The sequence below is a fragment of the Calliphora vicina genome, chromosome 2 (assembly GCF_958450345.1).
Source record: "Calliphora vicina chromosome 2, idCalVici1.1, whole genome shotgun sequence".
NCBI classification, from domain to species: Eukaryota; Metazoa; Arthropoda; class Insecta; order Diptera; family Calliphoridae; genus Calliphora; species Calliphora vicina.
In genome coordinates, this window is record NC_088781.1 from 29,085,643 (window position 1) to 29,111,649 (window position 26,007).

At 28.6% G+C, this 26,007-nt stretch overlaps 2 protein-coding genes across 2 annotated transcripts in view; both read right to left on the reverse strand.

Moving 5' to 3' along the window:
• Positions 1–26,007, reverse strand: part of LOC135951521 (uncharacterized protein DDB_G0283357) — a 256,332-nt gene that overhangs the window by 139,154 nt on the left and 91,171 nt on the right. Inside the window, exon 7 of the mRNA XM_065501184.1 lies at positions 20,336–20,556. Coding sequence (XP_065357256.1) covers positions 20,336–20,556 — 221 coding nt within the window. The remainder of the gene's footprint in view (positions 1–20,335; positions 20,557–26,007) is intronic.
• On the reverse strand, positions 3,487–6,319 carry Ptp36E (protein tyrosine phosphatase 36E). The gene has a single exon (XM_065500640.1). It carries the CDS (start codon positions 5,590–5,592, stop codon positions 3,535–3,537), a length of 2,058 nt encoding a protein of 685 aa, XP_065356712.1. The 5' UTR covers positions 5,593–6,319; the 3' UTR covers positions 3,487–3,534.

Genomic DNA, 26,007 nt, shown 5'->3' on the forward strand with positions numbered 1-26,007 from the left:
AGTGCTATAAAATTATACAATATTAAAATTATATCTTTTATAAAGAAATTGTTGGGCATCATGGGCAGTTTTTTTTAAATATTTCTATAGTTACTTTAAGAGTAATGGTTCATTTAAAAATATATGACAATTATTCAACTTTATTAAACAAAAATAATTTAATACCAAAAAAAAAATAAATTAAAATCAATTTTCCCAAAACAATCAAAAAAATAAACTATTTTATAATTTATGAATATTTAACATAGAATTTAATATTCTGTTTTTTCTTTTAACTTAATTTAGGGATTTTTAATATACTTTTTTAACAAATATAAATATAATTTTTCTGTTAACAAATTGAGGCTTACATTTTTTAAGGCATATAAATTTTGGTTTGGGGTTTTTTTTGTTCTGTAGGACAAAATCAGTACATATAACATCAATATATAAATATAAATATTAGGTTTTTGTTTTCTTTTAATCATCTAAAAGGATTTTGTAATAAAATAATTCCTTTTTTTCAAAAAATAAATTCAGTACATTTTAGGTTTTGTTTTTTCAATACGTTTGGATTTTTTTTTGTTGGCAAATATTTTACTTTTTAGTGGATTGTTACAGTTGCTACCAGTTAAAATATACAATTTAGTTGTTTAATTTAATGTACTACATACAATATTGTTTTAGATTTGTTTAATAGTTCTTAAGGTTTTATTAAAATACTCAGAATATATTGCTTCTAGTATGGGTTTTAATTTGTGCGTTATTAGAGGATTTCAAAGGTTGATTTCTTTAACATACTAATGGTATTCATACGATAATATATCTCTTAAGTTGTTAATTTATATTGAAGTTCTTATGAAATTATGTTCCTAAGTCTTTGCAACAAAACTTTTCAATGTTTATAAACATTGCTTCATATCATTTAAGAATTTAAATGTCTAAATGCTGCTGCAACATGTTGCCTTTATTTTGTAGTTTAATTTTGTTGACTTACATTGAAGATATAAAGAAATTACATGTTTAAGTTGTTAAAACAAAAGTTTTCAATGTTTATTAACATTATATTATCTATGAATTTAAAAGTCTGAATGCTGCTGAAACATGTTGCTTATACAAATGTTTTATTTCAATAGGTAACTACACCATTTGATCTGGTGATCATAAATTATATTTTGTGAGAAATGAATAAAAATTTGACAAGATAAAACTTTCGCTTGCCACTTGATTTCAGAACTAAAGGGGAACAGTACTGAATTTATATGAATATATTTGCTAAATAATTCCTCATCGATTTCCTTACTTTTTTTATGAATATTGACTTACATTTTTAAGTGTACTCCAATAGTATACTATGATTAATGTTTAATGTTGCTGCAACATGTTCCTTATATTTGCCTATAGTTTATAATAACAATTTCCTTTCAGTTTTATTTCAGACCAAGATAAAGTAAATTGGAAAGTTTTTTATCAGTTTACGTAAATATTTGTAATTTTTAAAACAAACAAAAAAAAACGAACATTTCAAAATGATTACAAACATTGTTTTATTTCAAAATGTTTAGCGAGTTCATACTTATCTAATATGTTGCAACAGTTGTTGTACATTTTTTAAGATCAAGATATAATTAAATTACAAATCCTTATGACTTTGTAGGAAAATTTCTTTAAACTTTTTTAACCACTTTTTGAGATGTTTATAAACAGTTTGTATTTTTAGGAATATTTTTCTTAAGCAACATTTCAAAATGATTATAAATATTATAAATATTAAATACGGCCAAATAGTAGACATAACGGTAACTAATACTGCAACATGTTGCAAAATAAACATAAATTTCTCCAGCAATATTTTTCTAAAATTATCATGTTATTAATTTTTATTTTCTTGCTCTTCAGTTTTAATTGTTAATCTTTAGTAAGTTCTTATTTGTTTAGAATGTTGCTAGCAACATGATTTAAACGACAAATCCTTTGGTATTTGTAGGAAAATTCCTATCAATCTTTTTAAAGGAACATTTTGAGATGTTTATAAACAATACTGATATTTAAAAATGCTGCAGCATTTTTTGAAGTTCAAAATCTAAAACTTTTTGGTATTTTTAGGAATATTTTTCTCAAGCAACATTTTGAAATGTTTATAAACATAGTTTTCCATAAAGTTTAAATATTTATTATGTTTCTAGAGATAATAACCAAATAATAAATAACTGGAAATGTTATGTTTTTAGTGTTAAATGTTGATGCAACATGCTACAAAGCAAATAATTTTAAAATTAATTTAATTTAAAAAAGTTTCATATTTATACTATTTTGAAAACTCTTCAGAAACATTTTCCAAATCTTTTGTTTGGTTTGGAATCTTTGGTTTCAAATATTTTTTTATTTTCATGCACTTTATATTTGAATGATGACTTTGAGCGAATTGTAATTTAATAAGACTTATTTTAACATTAATAATTTGAATGTTTTTATACATAGAATTATAATTTGTTTAAAAATGTAGCAAGCAACATGTTTTAGATCATTTTTGCAATTAATTTTATAAATATTTTTTAAATTTCTCTAGCAAGATGTTGCAATTACGTAGTATTTTACTAAAACTCTTTTTCTGAATAAATCTTCCCTAGATTAATGACATTATATTTTACAAAATATTTGGAAACTTTTGCAGCAACGTGCTGGATTTTTTTTTTTTAATCTGACGGATGCATTTTCTTGAACTTTTTCTCTTAGATTAAGTACACTTTGTTGTGCAACCCTCTGTGGCAACATATTATAAAATCAATTTTAAAAAAATTTAAATTTGTTTTAGCAGAAATTTAATTATACTCATTCAGTGTTCTATTTTTATACATATTTTAAGGTTGTAATTTTCACAGCGTCACCTTTCAAAATCGAACATCATATATGGTTGCCTTAATTTTTCTGAATAGATTTGTCTTGTTTTCATGTCAACAAATCTTTACTTACTGGGTTTTGCTCAGTTTTAGAGCAGAATTTGCTAGCAACATATTGCAGTTATATTTTTTTGATATATTTTCCTGTTGTAAATAATGTCCACGAAATTCAATACCAACATGTTTCAGTCAACATTTTTCTATTAGAAATTGTGCATTGGTTCATAAAATATAGAAATATTAATTCGTTTTTTAAGTTATTCTTCAACACGAAGAAAATTATTTTAGAAAACTTGTTTCTATTACACTCAGCCATTTTTTAAATAGTTTGTGCAAATTTTTAATTTAAGCGAATCAGTCTTTATCTTCATCAATCCAATATATATATTTGAATTTCCATTGCATTCTTAAGAACTTTAGCGTTAGAACATTTTTTTAAAAAAACATAATCGAAAATGTATTAACTCAAATTTATTCACCTATAAACAATTATAAACTACAAAATAAAGCTTTGTTTTTACTAGAGTTTTAATTAATTTTCAAATTATAATTTTCTATGAAATTCCCCTTAAATCACCATTAATCCCTATACTTTTCATTACTGCACTTTTAGAAATCCTCTAATATTTTTTAACCGCAACATTTACCTCATAGTTTACTCATTTTTGTTCAAGAAATGTAAAACATAATGCAAAACTAAATCATAACAATATTTATATTCGGTCATATTCTCAACCAATTGCGGACGATGACGTCTTACCGTCTTAACAGCCTGAAAAACATCCACCTCACCATGTTGGATTACCTGTTCGATGCAAGCATTGGCAGCACAATAAACACCCGCACGACTGCGACCATCTGGAGACACTACACACACCGGACCATAATCAGTTTTGGCTCTCCACATTTCCACCATGTTCATTAGATACACCAAAGAGTTGGTGGAGGAGGGCACCTTATGACCCATAGGCCAGCACGTCAATTGGAAAAGTTGCACGGTACGTGTGGGAGCCTTAACGCCAGCCATCATTTCGGTTAGGGAAACAATTTTCTTATTGATTTTAAATTCCCATTGCTTAATGTTGGTATAACTTTTGGCAGATACATAGTGAACCGAGAAGACTGGACCATATTTCTCCAATTTCGATTTTATAGGCCAAAATGAGGGATAACTTTGAGAGTTGGCTGGAGGTTGACACAGTACGACGACAGCAGAACATTCCTGATCATAAACTAAAGACCAAAATTCACCCAGAGTATGTTTCATGGGCCATTCGGTTACAATGTATTCACGGGGTTTAGTATAGCCATCTACAAAAACCGAGTTAATGTAGTCGGTAAAAGCATTGCCTTGAAAGGACGTTAGATAAGGACGGAAATTATCGGGAGGCACACAGAGAACATCACGATTTTTCTCTCTGTTATCGGCACGATGGCCACCAGCACAATCGCCTATAGTAAAACGGGGAGTTTGTTTGCAAATCTCTTCATATTCCATTTGGTAATCATTCATTTTAGTCAAAGAATTGCGACGAGCTTTAGCCTTTAAGCGATCCGATAATTCGGAGACTGGAAACCAAGTTTTGCCACATACAACATTCTCCTCCAATGTATCATAGATGAACTTGTATTGCTCCACATTTTCCACCAAACCTTTGCGTGATTGTCGTAACTTCTTCAGATAGCCAAATACATTAAAAGATTCTTCCTCTTCGGCCAGTTCCAGATTGGCATCAATTGAGATATACACCCCCGAACGACCACCACCATCACTACAGTGCACCAACATTGGACCCTTGGAATCATCGTCCTTTATAATGCTGCCCACAACCAAACGAACTCTTCGGCGAAACTCTAAAACGGCATTGGAGAAGGGACACGAGTGCGAATACCATTCGGTGTAGTGAAATTGCAAAACAAATCGTTCATCAGTTATTTCCTCAGGATTGCCTTCCTTAACTTTGTATAAACGAAAAGTTCTTATATGGAAATTGGCCAGCTGTTCTTCCTTAACAATGTTTATGTTAATGTCACCATATGTTTCGTGAACCTCCTTGTTGGGTGGCCAATATTGAACACACATGACTTTGGCAAAATCAAATGTCTTTGTTAGCATGATGATTGCACTTATATTCTCCTGCCATGCCAAACGCCAAAACGCATTCACTGTTTCCTCGACTGGTCCCTGGGTGACAATATAGGCATTGGGTTTCAAAAGACTATCGACATAGGAGGCATTAACATAATCGGAATCGGGTACTCCTGGTATTTTCTGCAAGACAACGCGATTGTAATCGTAGGGAATGCACTTGGGATTTTGGTTCTTGTCGTGATTGTTTTTTCTGAGAGCATGGCGACAGGTGTTTGTCTCCACTTTGGCTGCTGTCTGAAATTCCAATTTGTAGAGTACGGGAAATTTACGTCTCAATTCACACAGTTTTAGAAAATGCCTTGTATCGATGGGATTGTTTGGTATGGTCTTTGAGAGGGAATTGTTTTCATCACGCGCCTCCAATTTGATTTTCTCAAATGACAACAGACCAGAATTGAGCATACTCAATTTAATGGTATTGGGTATAGACAGCAACGCTCTCTTGCGCTGCTTGGCTTCGACGTCAGCATACCGAGCAGATGACCTCGACCTGTGTTTTTGCGATTTTGTTGAGACATCTTTCGAGGAGGATGCTGACGTTTTTTCTTTGGGATTAGGCATTTTACTAAATGTTTTGGACGGCTGTGGTGTTGGTGGTGGTAGTAGAAGAAGAGGTGGGTTGTTAGAGGAAGAAAATTTTATTCTTTCATGGCGTAAACGTAGGAATTTGGTGAATTTTCTATAGATTTTACGTTTTGTTTGATGCTTGATGGCCAGCTCAATAGATTTTTCTTTTGTTCTTATTTTTTAGCTTTTATAATCATCTAATCATTCACTCACTCACGCACGCACATACACTTTTTTGTTTGCTTGAGTTTTAAAAGAAATTTTTTTGAATTTTCTAATGTTTTTAAATTTATTATTATTTTATTTTAGATGTTTTTGCTTTTTCTAGTGTATTTTCGTTGCTGTTTCTTTATATTTATTTTTTGGTTTTTTATAGTCTGCCAACACGGGAGAAAGAAAAATAACGACTGGCAGTTAATAAGCAATGTTTTTTACTTGACACTCTATTGTTTCATCCACTTTAGCATTGAATACTATATACTAGGGCCACCACACTGTATACATTTTCCTTCATCTCTGGCTCTCACGCAACATTTTTCATTATTAATTTTAGTTTTTTGGTGCTCTCTCTTTTTCTTTCTCGCTCTGTTTTTAAGCAAAACGAATTGATGAATGAGAGCGTGTAAGTTTTTTTGTTGAACAGTGGGCACTTGTAATGTTTGACTGTTTTGGTAACAAGTGTTTATTTTTTTGATATTTAAATTAAAAGTTTATTGATTAAGTTTTTTATTTATTTTAATAGCTTGTAGTTTCGTTAATTTATATTTCGTTAGCTTTTCGAATGTTTATACTTGTGGATCTATTGGTTATAAAATTATTAAGATTTTATCAATGATATTAACTCTTTTGTCATATTGTAATTGTATAAATATATATTGCGGATTATTTATATTCTTTGAAAAAAAAACTAATTTAAATAATTTTTTGGAATAGTTTTATATTAATTTTCTTATGATTACTCTATAGCTTCCCAAGTTGTATTAGACCTTAGAGCAGTATTTAAAATATCTTTAGCTATGAACATTAAAAGAAGTTTTCCTTTTCGGAAGTTTCAAAATCACTAATGCATCAACAATTGTTATACCCTTCAGCGTGAGTGGTAAGGGTCATTTTAATTTTGTCATTTTTCATTTGCGACCTCTTAAATTATTTTTGTATATTCTGGATCGTTATAGATAGCGAAGTCGATATAGAAACGTCTTCTGTATGTTTCGAAGACCACAAATATCTTACATACATGATTCATGCAGCAATATATACGCTAAAATGGCTAAAATATAAGCAAACTACCCCGATTTTTTTACCTATTTTATCTATATCTGGGTTACAAATATGGCAAATAATAAATGTGAAACAAATATAAAAAACAAGATTTTTATTTTTAATTTTGCGAAAAAAAATTATGACATTTTTTTAATATTTTTTAAAAAAATTATTTTTTCTTAAATTTATTTGTAAAAACAATTTTATAAAAAAAATTTATTTTGGTGAAAAAAAAATTGGGGTAAAAGATATTTTTCCCGGTTTTGACCCATTCTAGGTCAGACTTACTTTGGCCTTATTGGGCCTTTGAAATATATATTATTGGATATCCATATTGGCTATATTAATGACTTAGTAATCCAGATATAGATCAAAAATAGGTCAAAAATCCAGATTTTCTGGTTTTTATATCCAGGACAACCTAGAACGCGGTTTTTGTTTTTAATAACTTTTATGTAATTTTTTAAGTCTACATATATGTCATTTATTCCCAGCAAAGTTTTTTTTGCTTCGAAAATGTCGAATTTTGTACCAAGAAAACATCACATGCTGGAAGTTTTGCTTTACTTCTTTAATTTGAAAAAAGTAAAGATGAAGCACAGCGATTGTTCGACGAAACTTATGGTGAATGTGTTTCATCGGTTTTAAAGTGCGTGAGATGGTTTGTGCGGTTCAGAAATGGTGATTTTGACACGGAAGACAACTACTGTACAGGCCAGCCAAAAAAGTTTGAAGACCAAGGATTGGCGGCATTACTTCAGGAATATTGTTGTAAAACTCAACAAGAGCTAGAAAAATCATTGAGAGATACATTGAAAGACGATTTTGTATGTCTGAAATGCTACTTAAACGCTATAAAAGAAAATTATTTTTGCACCGAATCATTACTAGCGATGAAAATTGATCCATTACGATAACGTAAAGTGTAAGAGATCATATTGAAAGCCAAGACAACCAGCTGAATCGACACCAAAGCCAAATATCCTTGGCGTTAAAGGAATTCTCTGTATTTGTTGAGAGCAAAAGGGTCCTATATGTTATGAGCTGATGAAATCTGATTCGTTCCAAGGGAACATTGACCGAAAAACGCCCAGAATATGCGGTCAGATATGAAACCTTAATATTCCATCATGACAACACTCTGCCACATGTTGCAATACCTGTTAAAAAGTATTTAGAATGAAATGGTTAGGAAGTTTTGCCTACTATTTGTTTCGAAAGATGTCATAGAATTTTGTCTCTGGGATACACTTCACTTCAGAGCAGAGTATCCGAAATTGGCTAGAGTTGTTCTTGATCTCAAAATATGAACAGTTATTTTGGCTCGGAATTCATATGTTGCCAGAAAGATGGGAAAATTTCATCTAACTATGGCCAATACTTTGAATAGATTTATTTTGTATAAATATTTCAAAATAAAAGCAAAATATTTGAAAAAATTCCATATTTTTATGTCATACACCCAATATTAATTTTTCTTAATTTTTATCCTAATTTCATTCTTTATTTATTCGGCTTAAAGTCTCTATTGCCATTAAAATTACTTTCAAAAGGCAATGGAGTTAAGTTTCAGATATGAGTAGTCGAGATGTTAATAAAATTTACGATTTAATTTTTTTTGTTAAAATTTAATCAACAGACTAATAATTAAATCAAGTTAGGCGCTATTATTTATTTCATTTGACTGAGATACAAATTTTGTAATTTTGACAAAAAATGGATTTACAACAAAATGGACTTAGCACTGCATACCAAGGCATAGCAACGAGAAAAAGACGAAATAATTGTATTTTTCATAAAACAAACAATATATTTTTTACTTATTCTTTTTTATACCCTTCACCATGAGTGGCAAGGGTAAGTTTGTCATTCCGTTTGTAATTTCCACATTTTCATATAAAGTATATATATTCGGGATCGTTATAGATAGCGGAATCGATATAGCCATGTCCGTCTGTGTGTTGAAATCAACTTTCCGAAGCCTCCAAATAACTTATATACACGATTCATACATCAATATCTCCGAAATTCTTCCGGCTCGGTCGCTATTTAAAATCGAGAAAATCGATCCACAAATGGCTGAGATATAAGGAAAAAACTAGGACAACCTCGATTTTTTACCTATTTTTGACCTATATCTGGATTACTAAGTCATTAATATAGATATCTAATGATAGATATTTGAAAGACCTTTGCAACGACGTTAATAAGACCATAGTAAGTTGGACATACAATGGGTCAAAATCGGAAAAAAAAATTTTTTAACCCGAATTTTTTTTTTCATCAAAATTTTTTTTTTGTCATAAATTCTTTTTCCAAAAAAATTAATTAAAGAAATTTAAAAAAAAAAATTTTAAAAAAAAATTTTTTTAAAAGAAATTAAAGAACTATTTGAAAAAAAAATTTTTTTTTAAAAAAATTTAAAACATTAAAAAAAAATTTTGATTTTGTTTAAATAAAAATATTTCAAAAAAAAAAATATTCTTAAGTATAATTTGGTGAAGGGTATATAAGATTCGGCACAGCCGAATATAGATAGCTCTCTTACTTGTTTTTTATTAAAGTTTAAATATTTACAAAAAGTGGACTTAGCACTTTTGTTCACTAAACTAACGATATCATTGAAAAGCTTTCTAAAATTTAAATTTAATTTAATTGTTTAATTTTGACGATATACTGACAGTTCTCGTACAAAAATTATATTAATTGGAAGTATATCGTTACGAAAAACGATAACCAGAGCTTGAGAAAATGGGGCTTAAAGTTTAAAATAATTAGTAGACATTTATTCATATGTGGTCGTTGTTAACCACTATATTTTCTTTGGCTAACATTGTTGGATATCAACAATAATTGGTTAAGAACACAAATTTATCATTATAGCAATTTCATTATGAAATGGCAATGCAGTTTTAGTCAATGGATCATCTTATCATCATTAGTTAATTTCATTGGGTAACTAGTGAAGGTTATTTTTGTAATAGAAATACTTCTCAAAGAAAAATGTGATATAAATACATTTGTTATTAAAGAAACTGATATCTCAAAATATGATTATAAGCTTAATTAAAAAACTTTCTTTCACGGATGTCTATTTTTAAGACGAATTAGTAAATGACACCATATGTTTTCGTATGATAAATGAATTTATAAAGTAGAAAGCATCTTTCAGTATTTTAAAGGCCTTATTCATAAACAATTTTTAAATTTGTTTTATAAACCTTTAATAAATTTAGAAATTGATTACGAATATGGGGGTAAGAGTTTACACTTAATTTATTGATTAATTTTTATAAAATGAGATTCAACTAGAACACTATTGTATTTTTCAAAGCTATAGATATGTAGGTAGATTATTTCAATTATGACAAAAGAGTTAATTTCACAATGTTTTCTTTTATGGAAAACCAATTTGTTTATATTAAACATATTAAACTTATTAATTCACTATTTATTTTAAATTTAATATTAATTAAATTTTAAATAATTTCCCATCAATTCACATAAATGTTTTGTTTTGATTCTTTTTCTTATATTTTTTTCTGTTTATTTACTTTAACAATGTTTATTAAATCTCGCTATGTACTAAATTGTGTCTGCTCTCAATTCTCTCTCTCTCTCTTATTGCGCACACTCTCTTAAACAATTTTCACTTTTTTTACACAATTTTCTTTTCTTCTATTTTTCATTCACCAGCAGCAGCCAGCCAGCCAGCCTCGCCACCTTTTTTCCACTTATAAAAACGAATGTAGAAGAAAAACAAAAAATTCCATGTAAAAAACCAAAACGAGCAGGAAAAAATCCATCAATTAAATTGTACGTTTTGTTTACAATTTACTTCTTTTATTTATTTTGGAAAGAAATGCTTGTTTTTTGTTTAAATAAACATTGCCCAGAATGCAGTCTTTGCTGAACTCCTTATAAGGCAGAAAATCAATAATTTTTTTTAAACTTTTTTTATTTTTAAAAATTATAAAAATTTTCTTGTTGCATTTAGTTAGTAAGTAGAACAGATTCTTTTTTTATACTTTTTACTTATTGCTGCACCAAATTTTTTATTAAATGAGTTTATATATAAGTAAATATATGTATTTATTTATAATTTTTTTTTTGCAAAATCTTTAAATATTAATTCGTTTCGTTTTTGGTTTTCTTTCTTTTCTATTTTAAATTTTTTATTGATACCACTTGCTCTGTCAGAGCAAATACTTTGAATGAATGAATGAAATTCTTAAGTACTGAGTTTCTGTGTCTGTCTGCCTGTTTTGTTTTTTCTTTTTAGTCTGGCATTTGTATGATGATGATGTTTATAGTATATTCGAAAAAAAAAATTATTATGTTTTCGAATTCGGTATGTTTATACGTAATATTGTGTACGTAGATACGTACGTGTATGTTTGTGAATAGTTTTTGACATTAGCAAATGTAAACAACCAAAAACAATAAAAAATACCCTGAATATTGGTGGGTAGTGGGCACATGGTTGTTTTTATTGTTGTGGGTCATTTTAGAAATGATATGCTGGCACAGTGTTGTAAATTTGTTATTATCGGCCAGACCGGATATAAGTAATTAGCATGTTTTTTCCTGTGGATTATATTGAGACGGGAATTGAATTTCAAAAATGTCTTCTGCAAGACTTTTAATTGTCTTAGAATAATAAAGCATTTTAACATTGTTCACTATTTACCTTACATTGTTCCTAGAGCATTTATATCAGTTAAACTTTAAACATTCTTTATGGTGTGTAATTATTGGGCGCATCATCTCTAATATTTTTGTTCGTCGAAATAATTAGTTTTTCGATAAAATCATGGAATTTTTCAAAAATATTAAATTTTTCGAAAATAATTTTTTGAAAGTTTTGCTATTTTATAGGAAATTTTCCCAAATTTTTATATTTTAAAGGAAATTTTTCGAAGCTTTGTTATTTAAATTGTCTCGGAGTTTTGCTATTTTAAAATAAATTTTTCGAAAATATCCAATGTAAAATTTTTCGAAAATTTGTTAAATAAAATTTTTCAAAGTTTTGCAATATTATAAAAATGTTTTCGAAAATTTCCAATTTAAAATTTTTTGAAAATTTGATATTTTAAATTTTCGATGTTTTGCTATTTTATAGGAAATTTTCTCAAAAATTAGCTTTAAAAGAAATTTTTTGAAAATTTAAAATTTTTGTCGAAACTTTGTTGTATAAATTATTTATAAGTTTTGCTATTTTAGAGAAAATTTCAAAACTCCAGTTTTTCGAAAATTGCTGTTTTAAGTTTTTCTAAGTTTTGCTATTTTAAAGGAAATTTTCTCAAAAATTTGCCATTTATTGGAAAACTTTTATTTTATGGAAAATTTTTAACGATATTATGGTCACTGTAATAATGTATATGATTGCGGTTAATAAGATTAAGTTACCATTCACATCATTGTAGCAATCTATATATGATTGTGGTAAATATATATATATGTTTTTGGCAATCATGTTATGGTGGGGTAATACATCATAAAAATGGTTAACACAAACATATACATACTTAGTTATTACAATTATATATATGATTGCTATAATCATGTGATTATAAACATGTTATGATTACTGAAATCATTTATATTATTACAGTGATCATAATATTGTTAAACAACTTTTAAAAAAGGTTGAAATGGCAAATATATTTTTTCACTGGGTGTAGTTATCGGACATTATGGAGTAAACAACAACGTTTTTTTTGCTTCGAAAATGTGCCAACAAAGAATATATGAGAAGTTTTGCTTTACTTCTTTAATTTGAAAAACGTTGAAGATGAAGCACATCGCTTGCTCACCAAAGGTTATGGAGAATATGTTCCTCACCCGCTTTATAGCCAAGACCGTGCCCCGTCCGACTAATATTTGTTTCAGTCGATGCGGAACGCTCTCTCTGGGATACGCTTCGCTTTGGAGCAGAATATCCTATATTGGCTTGATTCTTTCTTGGCAGTTCTTTTGGCTAGGAATCCATATGTTGCCAGGAAGATGGAAAAGGTCTAGCTAACAATGGCTAACATCTTGAATAAATGTATATTGTAAAAGTGTTCCAAAAGTTTAAAGTTCGAAAAATATCGCATTTATTTCCCAATTTTACTAAATATCTCAATATTTTAATATCTATTGTACAATTTCTAAAGAAATTTGAAAACAAATTGCAAAATTTATCAAGAGTGTGATATTTATAGTAAAATTTTAATATGAAAAATCTCAAGATTTTGCAATTTTTTATAGTAAAATATCTCAAGATTGAATAATTTTTCAAGAGCTTGTTAGATTAAAGAAAAGATTTCCTCTTTGGTAGTCAAATTTCTCAAAATGTTGCTATTTATAGGTCAAATTTCTCAAAAATTTTAGAAATTTTTACAAAATTTGCGTTTTTTATTTGCAAACTGATTTTTTAAAAAATTTGCTGTTTTATACTAATTAGCTAAATTTCTCAAAATTTTGATATTAAAAGTAAAATTTATCAAGATTTGGATATTTAAAGAGAAATATCTCTAGCTTTTGATACTTTGATAGTAAAATTTATCAAGATTGTGGTTTTGATAGTAACATTTTCAAGAACTTGCTATTATATAGAAAAATTTACTCAAGATTATACCATTTTAAAGCAAAATTTCTTTAGATTTTCTATTTATAGTAAATATTCGCAAAATTTGAAACTTTATAATAAAATTTGTAAATTTGAAGTTAATTTTTAAAAAGTTTTATCTATTCTAATAACTATTGATGTATACAGGCCAGCATATTATTTTCTATTTATTTATTCAGTTTTCTGTGAAAAATGCATATCTACTCTAATTATAATTACTTATTCTCAGAAAATTTCAAACCATTCATTCCGCACATAATAAATGTTTAAACATTTTATTTGCCAAATTTTCAGCAAATGCTATATTGCACAATAATACTTCAACAAATATTAATCTACAAATGTTTGCTGCAGAAGACTAAACCCGCCCCCAATAACTTATACAATATTGACATGGAGAACACAAAATTGCAGTGCTGCAAACCACTACCTGTTAATATTCAATAAATAGTAAATAATATTAGAAATTTTAGTAAATACGAGTTAGATATATATGTCCAACAAAAGCAATTATTTGTAACATCAACCGCATCATTTTAATAAACCTTACAAAGTCAAATACTATTGCTCCACTTCAAATAGTTGTTTGATTTCAAACAATTTCATATAACTTAGTAATTATTTTACAATTGTTGTCAACAAAACCCAGAACATTTCTAAAACATTAACTCTTATGAAAATTAGACTAACAACATTTGCCAACCAAAAATACAATTCCTTTTTCTTATTAACTGCAGCTGCATGAATATTTCATTGAGAGAAATGTAATTTAATTGAAGTCTAAACAGGCACAACATGTTTAGAGAATAGCAGGGATGGTAAGATCAGTGATATTGTATTTGGTTGGGACTTTTGTTGGCAGAATATAGTTCACTTTCTTTTGAAAAATTTTTAATATTAAACAGTAGATTTTTGATGAGTAGCAAATCTTGGAAAACTAGCTACAAATAGCAAAAAGCTTGTTTTAGAATTTCGAATTCCAAACCAAAATACTGTTTTGGCTTATGGCCTCGTTTAATGAAATGAATCGTTTAGAAACGTAAGCAATTTGTATGAGGAATATTGGGAAAAAGGTTTGAAACTTGACTTTTTTCCATACAAAATTTCGTTGCGTTTTACAATATGAGATCCTTAATCAAACTTTGTTCTCTAAACTCTTTTCCAAATTTTGTATTTTCCATGCCTGCTATATATACTCGTACAACTACTAATTAGTTTGGATAAAATTCTATTTAGTCAATACAAACTGCCATACACTTTTACATCTGAGCTCATCAGTTTTGCTGGTAGGGAAGGTTGGTTGTTAGTTTGGATGGTTGGTTGCATTGGTAAAGGTCTACTAGTACATATTAAATTAAATAGAATACAAAATACTCAATTAAAGTTCTTCAATGCATAGAGAATAGAATGAAATGAGTTGTGTTGCGATGTATTAATGGGCTGCATAGGCATGGGGATGTGATTCATAAATTATGCACTTGTCTGCAGTTTGTATTCGATCAAAAATAACTTTTATGTAAATACCTGTCAATTTGTCATTAACACATATAGTAGGCAAAATATACATACATTCACACACACAACTGCACAAATACAAACAAATGTCACACACTATTTTCAAAATACTCTTAAATATTTGTATGGATATGGTCACATAGGCTTAATACATCTATACAGATGCTCATAGTGTCTGGAAACAGCCAGAGCAGCTGATGTAGTTAGTAGTAAGAACAGCAAAAACAACTATAATTTCCGCATATGTTTGCTATAATATCGCACTCGACATGATTATAACTTTCGTCATTATCATCAACGTCATCATTATAATGAATAGCACCATCTACTGCATCTGCATTTGGTATATAAGTACATATTTACATAGTTCTCTCTTGCATGTCTCTATACCTAAACATGCGAAGTCAGTCAGATATGTCATTTTGAACCTTTTAAAACGGATGATAACATTCAGTTAAAAATTGTAACAACTGGTAAAGCTGATGTGATGTGCCCTTCATTTATCATTTGCCTATTATATTGATTTAATTATTTAATGTACAACTACAGTTTGCTGTAATCAATTTTGATAAGCAAACTTTACTAATGAGACTGAGCTATCCAAATCTAGTGATTTAAAATCCTGGCACTACTTTCTTTTAAACAACTTTTCCGTTAACTCACCTGAGTATGTTATGACGTACTTATGTGTGTATATATATAGGTACAAGTATTCATTATGCAAGTAAACAATCAAAATCCAGTGAATATATAATTTTCTTGTTTGCCATAATATTAATGAAGTTTCTAACCATACAATAATAACTACATGCTACTACTATATATTTTTGTTATAACAAAAATACTGTCCATTAATATATACAGATGACCGAAAATTCTGTAGTAGTAAACAAGTTTTAACATCTTGTCATCAACCATTACACAGGGATAATATTAACTCGAATTTGTGGTCAACAATTTAAAGGTATGAATTCCATGGTTAACTTAAAATCGGTATTAAAATTAAATAGCAAACAACAAGTACAAAAATGTATTATTTATGGATACTAGCATGCATGAAATTGAAGCATACTTTAAGGCGCAACAATTATTTTTGATTTAGCACCTAAGGTGTCAACAGTGGGTTATAGAATAAATTTTAATGAGAATATACTTTTAAATAGAGAAAATTATATTAATGTGCTGTTTTTCTATAGCGAACGAGTACTTTGAGTGTAAATTTAACATGTGTTTTGTTATTGTAACAAAAACAAAATACATGTAAAACGTCCACTCAAAACGCTCATTCGCTATAGAAAAACTGCACATAAATTGGATTGGATTAATTGTTGAAACTCATTAATTTTTATAAACATGGTGGAAGAAATTTTAAATGAGTTTCGGAAAAAGTAAAATGCTCTGTATAGTTTAATAACAAAATCTAACAAAAATATATTTGATTTCATATACATACATTTCTTAATTAAATCTTCAAATTGCAGTAATCTCATACAATTTCGGAATGAATTGAAATAATAAAATGAAATATATCTCAGATCCCATTTAAAACTGTTGCGGATTGCAAAGTCAAGCACTTCATTATTAAATAATTTTTTTCGGATTTTGACTTGCATTTAACTATAATGAATTGCAATATTTTATTCCTTAAAAAGCTGTGAAAATTACATTCTGTTTCAACTACTTAAAATATTTTTTTCATGGGTAGTCACTAGGGTATTCAATCGATTAACCGTTAATCGGTTAACTTTGAAACTTTGTTTGTATTTACATGTATAGACGAAACTTTTTTTTTGAAATCAGTCTTTTATCATAACTGAACGAAACTATTAAATTAATCAAAATCTAAAACAATCCAAAAAGGAATATTCTTTATCATGATTTCTTTTGATTTCTGCAACATATACAATCACCGAGAGAGTTTTTTTCCAAGAAAAGTTTTATTAAATCTAAAGAAAAAAATCTTTTAAATTATATCCTTTTTATAAAACATTAAATCAGGAGATCTCACTAAAACTATAAAAAAACTCACACATCGCTCATTTGCTGCAACAACCTCATAATTAAAAAAAAGTCGTTTCGAGAAAACATCTTAAATAAATTTTCAACAAGTCATGCGATTTCAGAAATTTAAATTGGAGACTTTAATATCTTTCTAACCTGTATTTAGCCCAAATTTTTTAGTGCATACTTTGTATTGCTCAGTTCAATAAACACGGATTTTGAGTAATGATGTTGTTGCAGCAAATAGGCGATATGTTTACAAAAATGATCTCAAATACCTTATTTGCCATTTTTTTATGTTTTTGTATACAAAATTCGTCGTTGTATTTTCAATTCGAAATGAAAATATAAATTATTCGGTTAATCGAATAATTTTAAATTAACCGATTATTAACCGATTAAATTTAAATAAACCTCGATTAATTATTTGCTCGATTAACCGATTAAACCAGAAACCCGATTAATTGAATACCCTAGTAGTTACATTTGACCATGACCATCTATGCGTATGATTAATAAATAATAATTGTAAAAAGTATACTCTTGTTTCTTAATGCAATATTTGTTAAAAGTTGCTTTTAAAGTTTCTACTGAAAATTTTATGTATTTATACTATATAAACGCGTAACCTTAAGAGTCCTTTGAACATTTCAGCACCTCAATATTTTTGTGGGTATGGGTGCAAATTACTGTGCCCTCCACAGCATTTAATGAAACTTAAAATCAAAAGTTTATTAAGAAATATTCCTGCTACATTAGATGACCTTACGCAGTTCAAAAATCTCAGTTTAAAGTATTTATGTTAATGAAGCTTGAGGAAAGTTTAGCATAAATTTATAATTTCCGAAAACTAACAGTTTTATTACTGTGAAAAAATCATTGAAACTATTAAGAGATAATTTAACACATATACACCTTTTGCTACACAGAGAAAACAGATTCGTGATAGCAACAGAATTTGTTGCCAATCGAATGATTCAATCTTAGTGACCGAATTTTACAGTTGTAGCTACAATATTTTGGAAGGGGTAGCTAAAGTTTGGTTGCCTCAACTGAAATTCTTCTTTATCAACTGACTTTCTGTTGTTAGAACTGAAAAATTCTATGTGTGCAACCGAATCATTCGGTTGGCAACAAATTCGGTTGCTATCACGAATCTGCTTTCTCTGTGTAGTTATTTAAGCATTTCCTAAATTTTTAGAAAAATATGAAATATTTCATTCATTTAAGATCACGGAGAGAGTCACAGAGGGAGAGCTATTTAAACTCATTGAGAATTAAAGTTTTGATAAAACACCAACACCAGTAACCAGACAAAATATCTCAAAAAGTTTCTGTTACTGAATGCAAAATTGAATTTTCATTTAAAATATTTTATGAAAACTTAGCTTTCAGAAAGTATAAATTCCTGATACATCCTCTTAGAAATTTTTTGCGATAACTTAATAAGGAAAAAAGTTCTTTTTTCCCAAAAAATTAACGAAAAATCGGCTTTTCAAAATTTTTTAAATTCAAATGCATATACAGTGAGCCTCAAAAGTGAGTAAACAGCAGCGAATTTTTTGATTTTTTTAAGATCATGAAAATCATTATAGTCCGACTTAAATCTATATTTTTCACAACCAAAGATATTATTCAAGCCAATCTCTATCAAACCGAAACTTTAAAATTTTAATCGATGGATAAATTTTAGAATTTTCATTATCTTAAAAAATATCCAATAATTTTTGGTGTATACTCACTTTTGGGGCTCACTGTAACTTTGGACTTAGTCATTATTTTTAAACAGTTCTTTTCTTATTTGACACATACGTAAGTTGTTAGTATGAAGGAAAACTGGAGAAAATCGAAAAATATTTGGATACGCTGTTATCAAAAAACTGGAGTAGGTTGGGTACAAATTTTGAAAATTTACTTTTCAAATGCGAATATCTCCTAAACTATAAGAGACAATAGATAGCTACGACTAGGTCTTTTGTAGCACTCGATGAAAAGATTTTGTGTGTGTAATTTTTTTGAAATCGGAACTCAAACGAACAAATAGGATAATTTTAAAAATATAATATACCCGAGGTGTCCATGGAAGGGGCCCTGGTGGGCCCATGAGGTCCTCGTTCAAAACTTAAACTCGAGAACACTTCTTCTTTGCTCATGTGAAATTTCATTCAAACTAATCTAACGATTTAGAAGTTACAGATTTTTTTCCCTCTTTTTTTTCTATACCACTATGTGTCGTTTACGATAAAACTCGTTTACTGTAAAATAAAATCGTACCCCCTATAATTTTGAAGTTATTGACAATTTTGATATTCTGAGAACGCTAGAACATCAGTCGGTCCATAAAATTTTAATTTTTGTAATAAAAAAAAATGTATAAAATGTCGCTTATGATAATTTGGCGCTAAGGGCTCGATATTGTGGCAATTATATTACGACTATATGTATTTGATCATAATATATTATTTTATGATAGTAATACTGATCATAATATGTTTGGACTACAATCATAAATGTTGCCTTTGATTATGTTTACCACAAACATGTTTATTATCTGCGTGTAGTTAAGAGTTAAAAGTTTTGATTTGAGCTGAATACATTTTACACATATTTTCATATTTCCATTTGACGAAAAATACTTCGAATAATTTTTACAGTTTTTCTGCTTTTTAAGATATTTTTTTTTGTGATAGCATTTTTAAATTGCAGAGGTCTATAAATGCCGTCTTGTGTAATTATAATATGGTAATTAACAATTTTTATTTTTTAAAAAAAATATTGAAAATGTTTGTCTTTTATTCGAATAATTCAATTAATTTTAAATATGTAATCGAATTATACGAACAACTTCAAATTCCTTATTCGAATTGTTAATTTTAATCGAACAAAAGTAAAATCGAATAAATTGGATACCCTAGTTCTGACTCGGATCCAAGAGAGAGGCGAAAATAAATTAAAATTTATTTAAAATTTTCCGTTCTTTCCTTTTTCACCCCCCTATATCCGCGACTGACCTAGTTATAACTCAAAAGATTTCGAAATCTAAATCATAAAGATATTTTGTAGCACAGTGTTACTCTCAATTAAAAATTTGTTTCAAATCAAACCAATAGCTATTTTTGTATATTCAATCGCATGGCTATATTTTTCTATTTATCCCTGAAAATAAAGCAACTCTTTTAAATAGTTGCATTCATGGTCGAAAAAACAAATGAAGAATGATCGCTCACTCACTCATTTACCTAGCCAGCCATCCATCCATCTTTTTGGCATCATCAATAAAATGCAATATGACTATGAGGTTTGAATGTTCAATGTACACGTTGGTGTTATTAACAAAGTACTTACCTTGCCAAATATCGTTAAACCACCATGTTTAACATTGTAAGTTGGTGCATCCGCATAACTGGAATCGGCCCATGGTGTATGACAAGTAGATGTTAGTGTCATATAGCGAACACCTATGGCATACAGGGTTCTCAAAACAGCCAAAGAGCCACCCAATGAATGGCCGCCCTCAACGCCCGTTAATGAACACAGTTGATGATTTTTGTGGGCCTCAATGATGTCTATATTATGTATGGTTTGGGTGGGTTTGTTGAAGTTGTGCGTTAAAATAGGTTGGTGGGTTTGTTGTTTGTATATTCCATTAAAGCAGGCATAGAAAATATATAAAAATAGAAGAACAAGAACAAAATTGTGTTAAAGGAATATTCAGGAAATTGAGTTTTTGTAAATGTTGTTTGTGCTATTTATAGTGTAGAGAGAGTGTCTGTATTTTATCTCATAAATATTGCTTGTTTGTATATAGAAAGTTTGTGATAATACTGTCTTTCGTTTTTTTATAGTTTGTATTCGTAAATGTTTTTGGGTTCCAATTTATTTTGATTTATTTAATATTTGGCACATTTTTCTGTTATTGTGTTTGGGTTGTGAATTGGAAAACAATGCTGATATAAACTAAAAATTTATATAATTTATAACAGTAGTTTTTTTTGTTCATATTTTATGAATACACCCATGTTACTCGGATACATATGTGAACTAGGGTGGTCCTTATTTTATTTGATTTCGATGCTCTCAAGGTCCAACACTTTTCATTGCTAAAAACCGGACGTACATAGCTAGATCGTGTTAGAATTTTATAAAGACCCATAATATACATATATACTTTTGGGGGTCTCCGATGAATATTTGGATGGTGGGAGTAAAAACGCAAATTTTAATGGTTGGACCTGGGATAGCGGAAAACAATATTAGACCTTGGGAGCATGGAAAATTTAAAAAGTGCAAAATAAATACCAGCCTAATATGTAAGTATGTATGTTATCATAAAATGGGGAATATGATTTCATTTATGGAAGTGTAATTGTCGTATTTTAGTTTCTATCAGTCATTTATTTGTTAACAAAATGTTCATTTATTATATAGAAAAATTTTGTCAGTTTTTATATTTAATAAAGTAGAAAAAATACAGAAATGTAATTATAGATGTATGTTTAAAACTTAGTAAAAAACATATAGTCATATGAAGTGTATTCTACTCTGTACTAAAATACTTAAAGTTAGAGAAAAACTAGGAAAAAATGTTGTACAGTATTTTTCTAATAAACAGATTTGTAATTGTAATTCCAATATTATTCAACAGAGTTCAGGAGATTTGAAATCTGAACATAGCTCTCAAGGTGAATTAAATTTTCAATTTGATTCATTACCATACATCGAATACTTTCTTTACCAGATGGAAAAAATGCTGAAGTTATAAGGAATTTGTATAATAATTTGTCTTGATATAATCGTAATATTGGTCTAATTTAATATCGAATTAATACATTAAAGACTGATTCCCGATTCTGATGTTCGATTTTTTATAAATTTTTACCTTTTTTATTGCAAATAAAAGCAGTTTAAGTAGTAGTTTAAAAATTGTAACACCTCTTTATTTATTTAAATTTACAACAACAATCACTATGTGTTTTTATTACACACACACTTAATTAAAACAATGCACACACTTTAATAACACTTTATAATATACAAGGCAGTTGATGCTAATTCTAACAGCAACTATGATAAATAAAACTTATACAGCACACTTTAATTTGTCTTTAATTAACGATGCTTTAAATTAGACTGACTGATGTTCTCACGACCAATTTATATACACTGCATTACCATCTAGATGCTTCTTGAAAGCTCTATTTCTACAATGTTCTTAACGGACAAAACTAGAATATTAAAATTCTAGAGCTTTCAATGTTAATGTTAGCTACTTAAATATTTAGTATTGACATACTTATAAACAATGCTAATACTGGGTGCTATCAACATTGTTAATAAGTAGAAGCTTCTACTGATGGACATGTTTATAAACGTGATGAATGTTGCAAGCAGTCGTTACAGAATATTAATTTCAAATTGCTAATCCAAATTCGTAACAGTATTTAATGTATGTATATTGATATTTTGATGGCTTACCCTTGAACCAGTTGTATTATGACATTTTTCTAACCAGTTCGACGTTAATGGGTTCTAAATCATACCTATATCCTAGATATTTCCCGCCAAGACATTGCCATTAGAGTATCCCAAAAAATTTTTTTTTTGGAATTTTGGAACGCATATCCTCTATTTTTTATTTTTATAAAACTATAGTTTAATATGAAATTTTTTCTTTCTATCATGATTGCAACCCGATTTAGTTTATAGATGCATTTACAAGGGGAAAAAAATGCAATTTTTTTCAGTTTTTGTAAAAATTTTGACAATAAGTAATTACTTTTGCAATTTAATTTAAAAGAATCGAAATGTGTACGTAATTGTCGTTCTAATAAGATGTAAGACATAAAAATAGGTTAAAAAATGTTAAAGTTATTAAAAAATCGCCAGGCCATTAACGTGGCTCAGGCCACTAGAACAAGAAATGTAGGAACAAAATTAACATATTTTGAGAAATATTAAAATAAAAGCTTAGTTTTACTTAAAATATATCCAAATTTACTTGTATATGAGTTTTTATCTTCATAGGATACAGTTAACCTATTCGCACGTATAATCAAAAAAAATATTTTTTTTAACGGCAGTTTCAAAACTCCAATTTCAAATTTTTAAAAATTTTGTTAAATAAATTTCAGAATTTTTTGATCATCACTTGGGGATTTATTGTCTACATAATAGGGAATAAAAATGTGAAAAAATTATGTCAATACCTCCTATTGTTTTTCCGTACCTGCGATTTAAATTTTGCGATTTTCGAGAAATACTAATTTTTTGGTCATATTTTGGCGAAGTGCCGAATTTCCTTACTGTTATAAACATTATTTAAAACCTATTCAGAATATTATAGTCCATGCAATTTTAAATATAGTCTTAAAGTTTTACTAAAATCGGAAGACGCCAACCCTTAAATCGAGAAAGTCAAAAGTCAAATTTTTCAATATTTGGAATTTCTCATGGAAAAATAGCGAAATGTTATTTATTTTTGGGCCGATTTTGATGAAACTTAAGAAAAATACCTTGGATTTGTTCTAAGTATTTATTTGAGCAAAGACAGTGTCATCTGTTTTTGTACATTGTTGCATATTAAATCCTTTTAAAAGTAATACGGAAGGAGAATAAATTTAAGAATATTTAAATTTACACTGATTTACCTTAAATTTTAAATAAATAAGAAATCAAAGTTAGTTTGTGTCGGATCATTTAGATCATTTAGATTTTCAATAGAGATGAATTTTAGAGTAATGAAGAAAGATGGGATCTACTGAAACAAAGATGTTTCTTTTAACATTAAAGATAGCAGATTCTATGTCAATTTGTCGCCTCCATATGTGTTGTGGACTTCCAATTCTACGGTTATCCTGAGGATTCCAGTCGATGGCGTTTCTGGTGTTGTCGTTATCTGGTCTACGTTGAATGTGGCCGATCCAGTTCTATTTGCGTTTCCTCATTTCTGTTGCAACTGGAAGTTGATTAGTTTCGTTCCCCAATCTGACAATCGTAATAACATTTGACCAGAAAATACTTATGATTCTGAGGAGGCATTGGTTTACAAACACAGCAGCTTTTGGATATCTCGAGGTGCAGCATTCCATGTTTCACAGCCATAGAGTAGGATTGATTTCACGTTTGTGTTGAATATTTTAAAGTATAAATTCAATACTTACGCCATACTTCATAAACATATTCCACACAAAGCTTGCCATTATAGTGATTCGAGCTTTGAGATATGTCAACTGATCGTGATATATCACAGCTCTGTGCTATATCACAACATCATAGTGGGGAGGGTATATTGCGTTGTTGATGATATTTGTAACGCCTAAAAATATTAGACCAAACCACTTTAATGGATACCAATCGACTCAGAATCACTCTCTAAATAGATTTTAAGTTGCATTGTACAAGTTTGCTTTTTTTGTCACTAAACTGCCGTTTCTTTCTCTGAAAAATTGTGTCAACTGTTTTGTAGGGATTTTTTTAAGCTCACATGTATTCGAAAAAAGACAATCCTTTATTTAAATTTGACCAACTTTATCCTATACCATTGAAGAAAAATAAAATAAACTATATAGAAATCAATTTAAATAAACAAATAACTTGAAAAAGCAAATATAGCTTTAAATAAATATTGCTACTAGCTTGAGTATGAGTATTATTAAGAAAAATAAATTTCTACTAGAACTACAACATATCTGCAATTATTGTTGTACACAAAATACATAAATACTTCTATTCTATTATTTTTTTATTCTTTTTGCAGTTGCCAATAAGTAAAAGTAAATAGAAAGCATCTACGTAGAAAATAAAATACAATATATACACCTAAGCTTCAGCTTGTATTGATGCAGAAAATTATGTATTGTTCGTTAGAAACTACATGTTAAAATCTTTTATTTCACATATTTTTCTTTTTTTTTCTTAATATTTATTTGTGCAACACAAAAAACAGCCACTATGTATTGCATCAATACACACACTACATACAACAATTGAACAGCCAACGTAGCAACCATGCAAGATTCAGAAAAAAGGGAATATAGAAAAAAAAAACACAGGAAATGTTGCACGTAGCTTCCCTGTAATGGGTTCACAATTCATTTCATTTCCTACTAAATGTTGTTTGTTTTTTTTTCTGTGCTGGTTCTTCGCTTTTCCTTTTTATGTTTTCTCTTACTATTCTTTCTTACTATTGAAGATTCTAATACGTGGGAGATGAACAAAAAATGGAAATATTTTCCAATACTTTTTGTTTGCATTTTAAAGGTACTCTTGGTTGTTGTTGTGTAAAGAAAATCCTTGAAAATACCACTTGAAGTAATAAACCGTAGCAGAAAAATGAAAGTATTCTTACTAGAGAATTTGCCAGAACAACTAGGAATTTACTAATAAATTGTGGGTGATCTGTAGGTAAGATGCGTTTTCTTAGTTTTAATTTGAGATGATAATAGAGAACTATTGAGTACAATTTATACATATGGGGGATTTCATGTCAAGTGAACCAACTTTTGAAATTTCTTCGATGTCTTCCGATCGCACTATAGGTTAAATGACTCCTTTTTCTGTGCTAAATTAATAACGACTACAAAATCATGATGTTCAAACCAAAACCTTGAAGAATTTCGAAAGTAATAATAATTATATTAAAAAAATGGAATTTAACCCACTACGACCAAAAATTAACCCATTTAAAATCATTAATGCAAACTTAATGCATTAATTTATTTTAATTATACTAAAACTTTTAGTAATTGCTTAAATCTAATTCATTTTGTAAATTTAAATCCAAAAGGTCCTCTTCGCTTTCATTAATTTCATTGTCTTGGTGGCTAAAGTTAAATTCTTCCATGGGTTCACTGCAACATAACAGTTGAATTACTTCTGGTAGAAGTGTGGAACGTTTCTGGTTTTGTAAGCGCCTATCTAAAAATTATGTGGAAATTAATGGATTAATGGAGGTACACCTTAATATTAATATTAATTCGGAGCTTAAAAAATATGTCTTCTCCGCATCCATTACAGCG

Coding starts and splice junctions, on each gene's coding strand:
- Ptp36E (XM_065500640.1), bottom strand. CDS start 5,592: ATGCCTAATCCCAAAGAAAAAACGTCAGCATCCTCCTCGAAAGATGTC.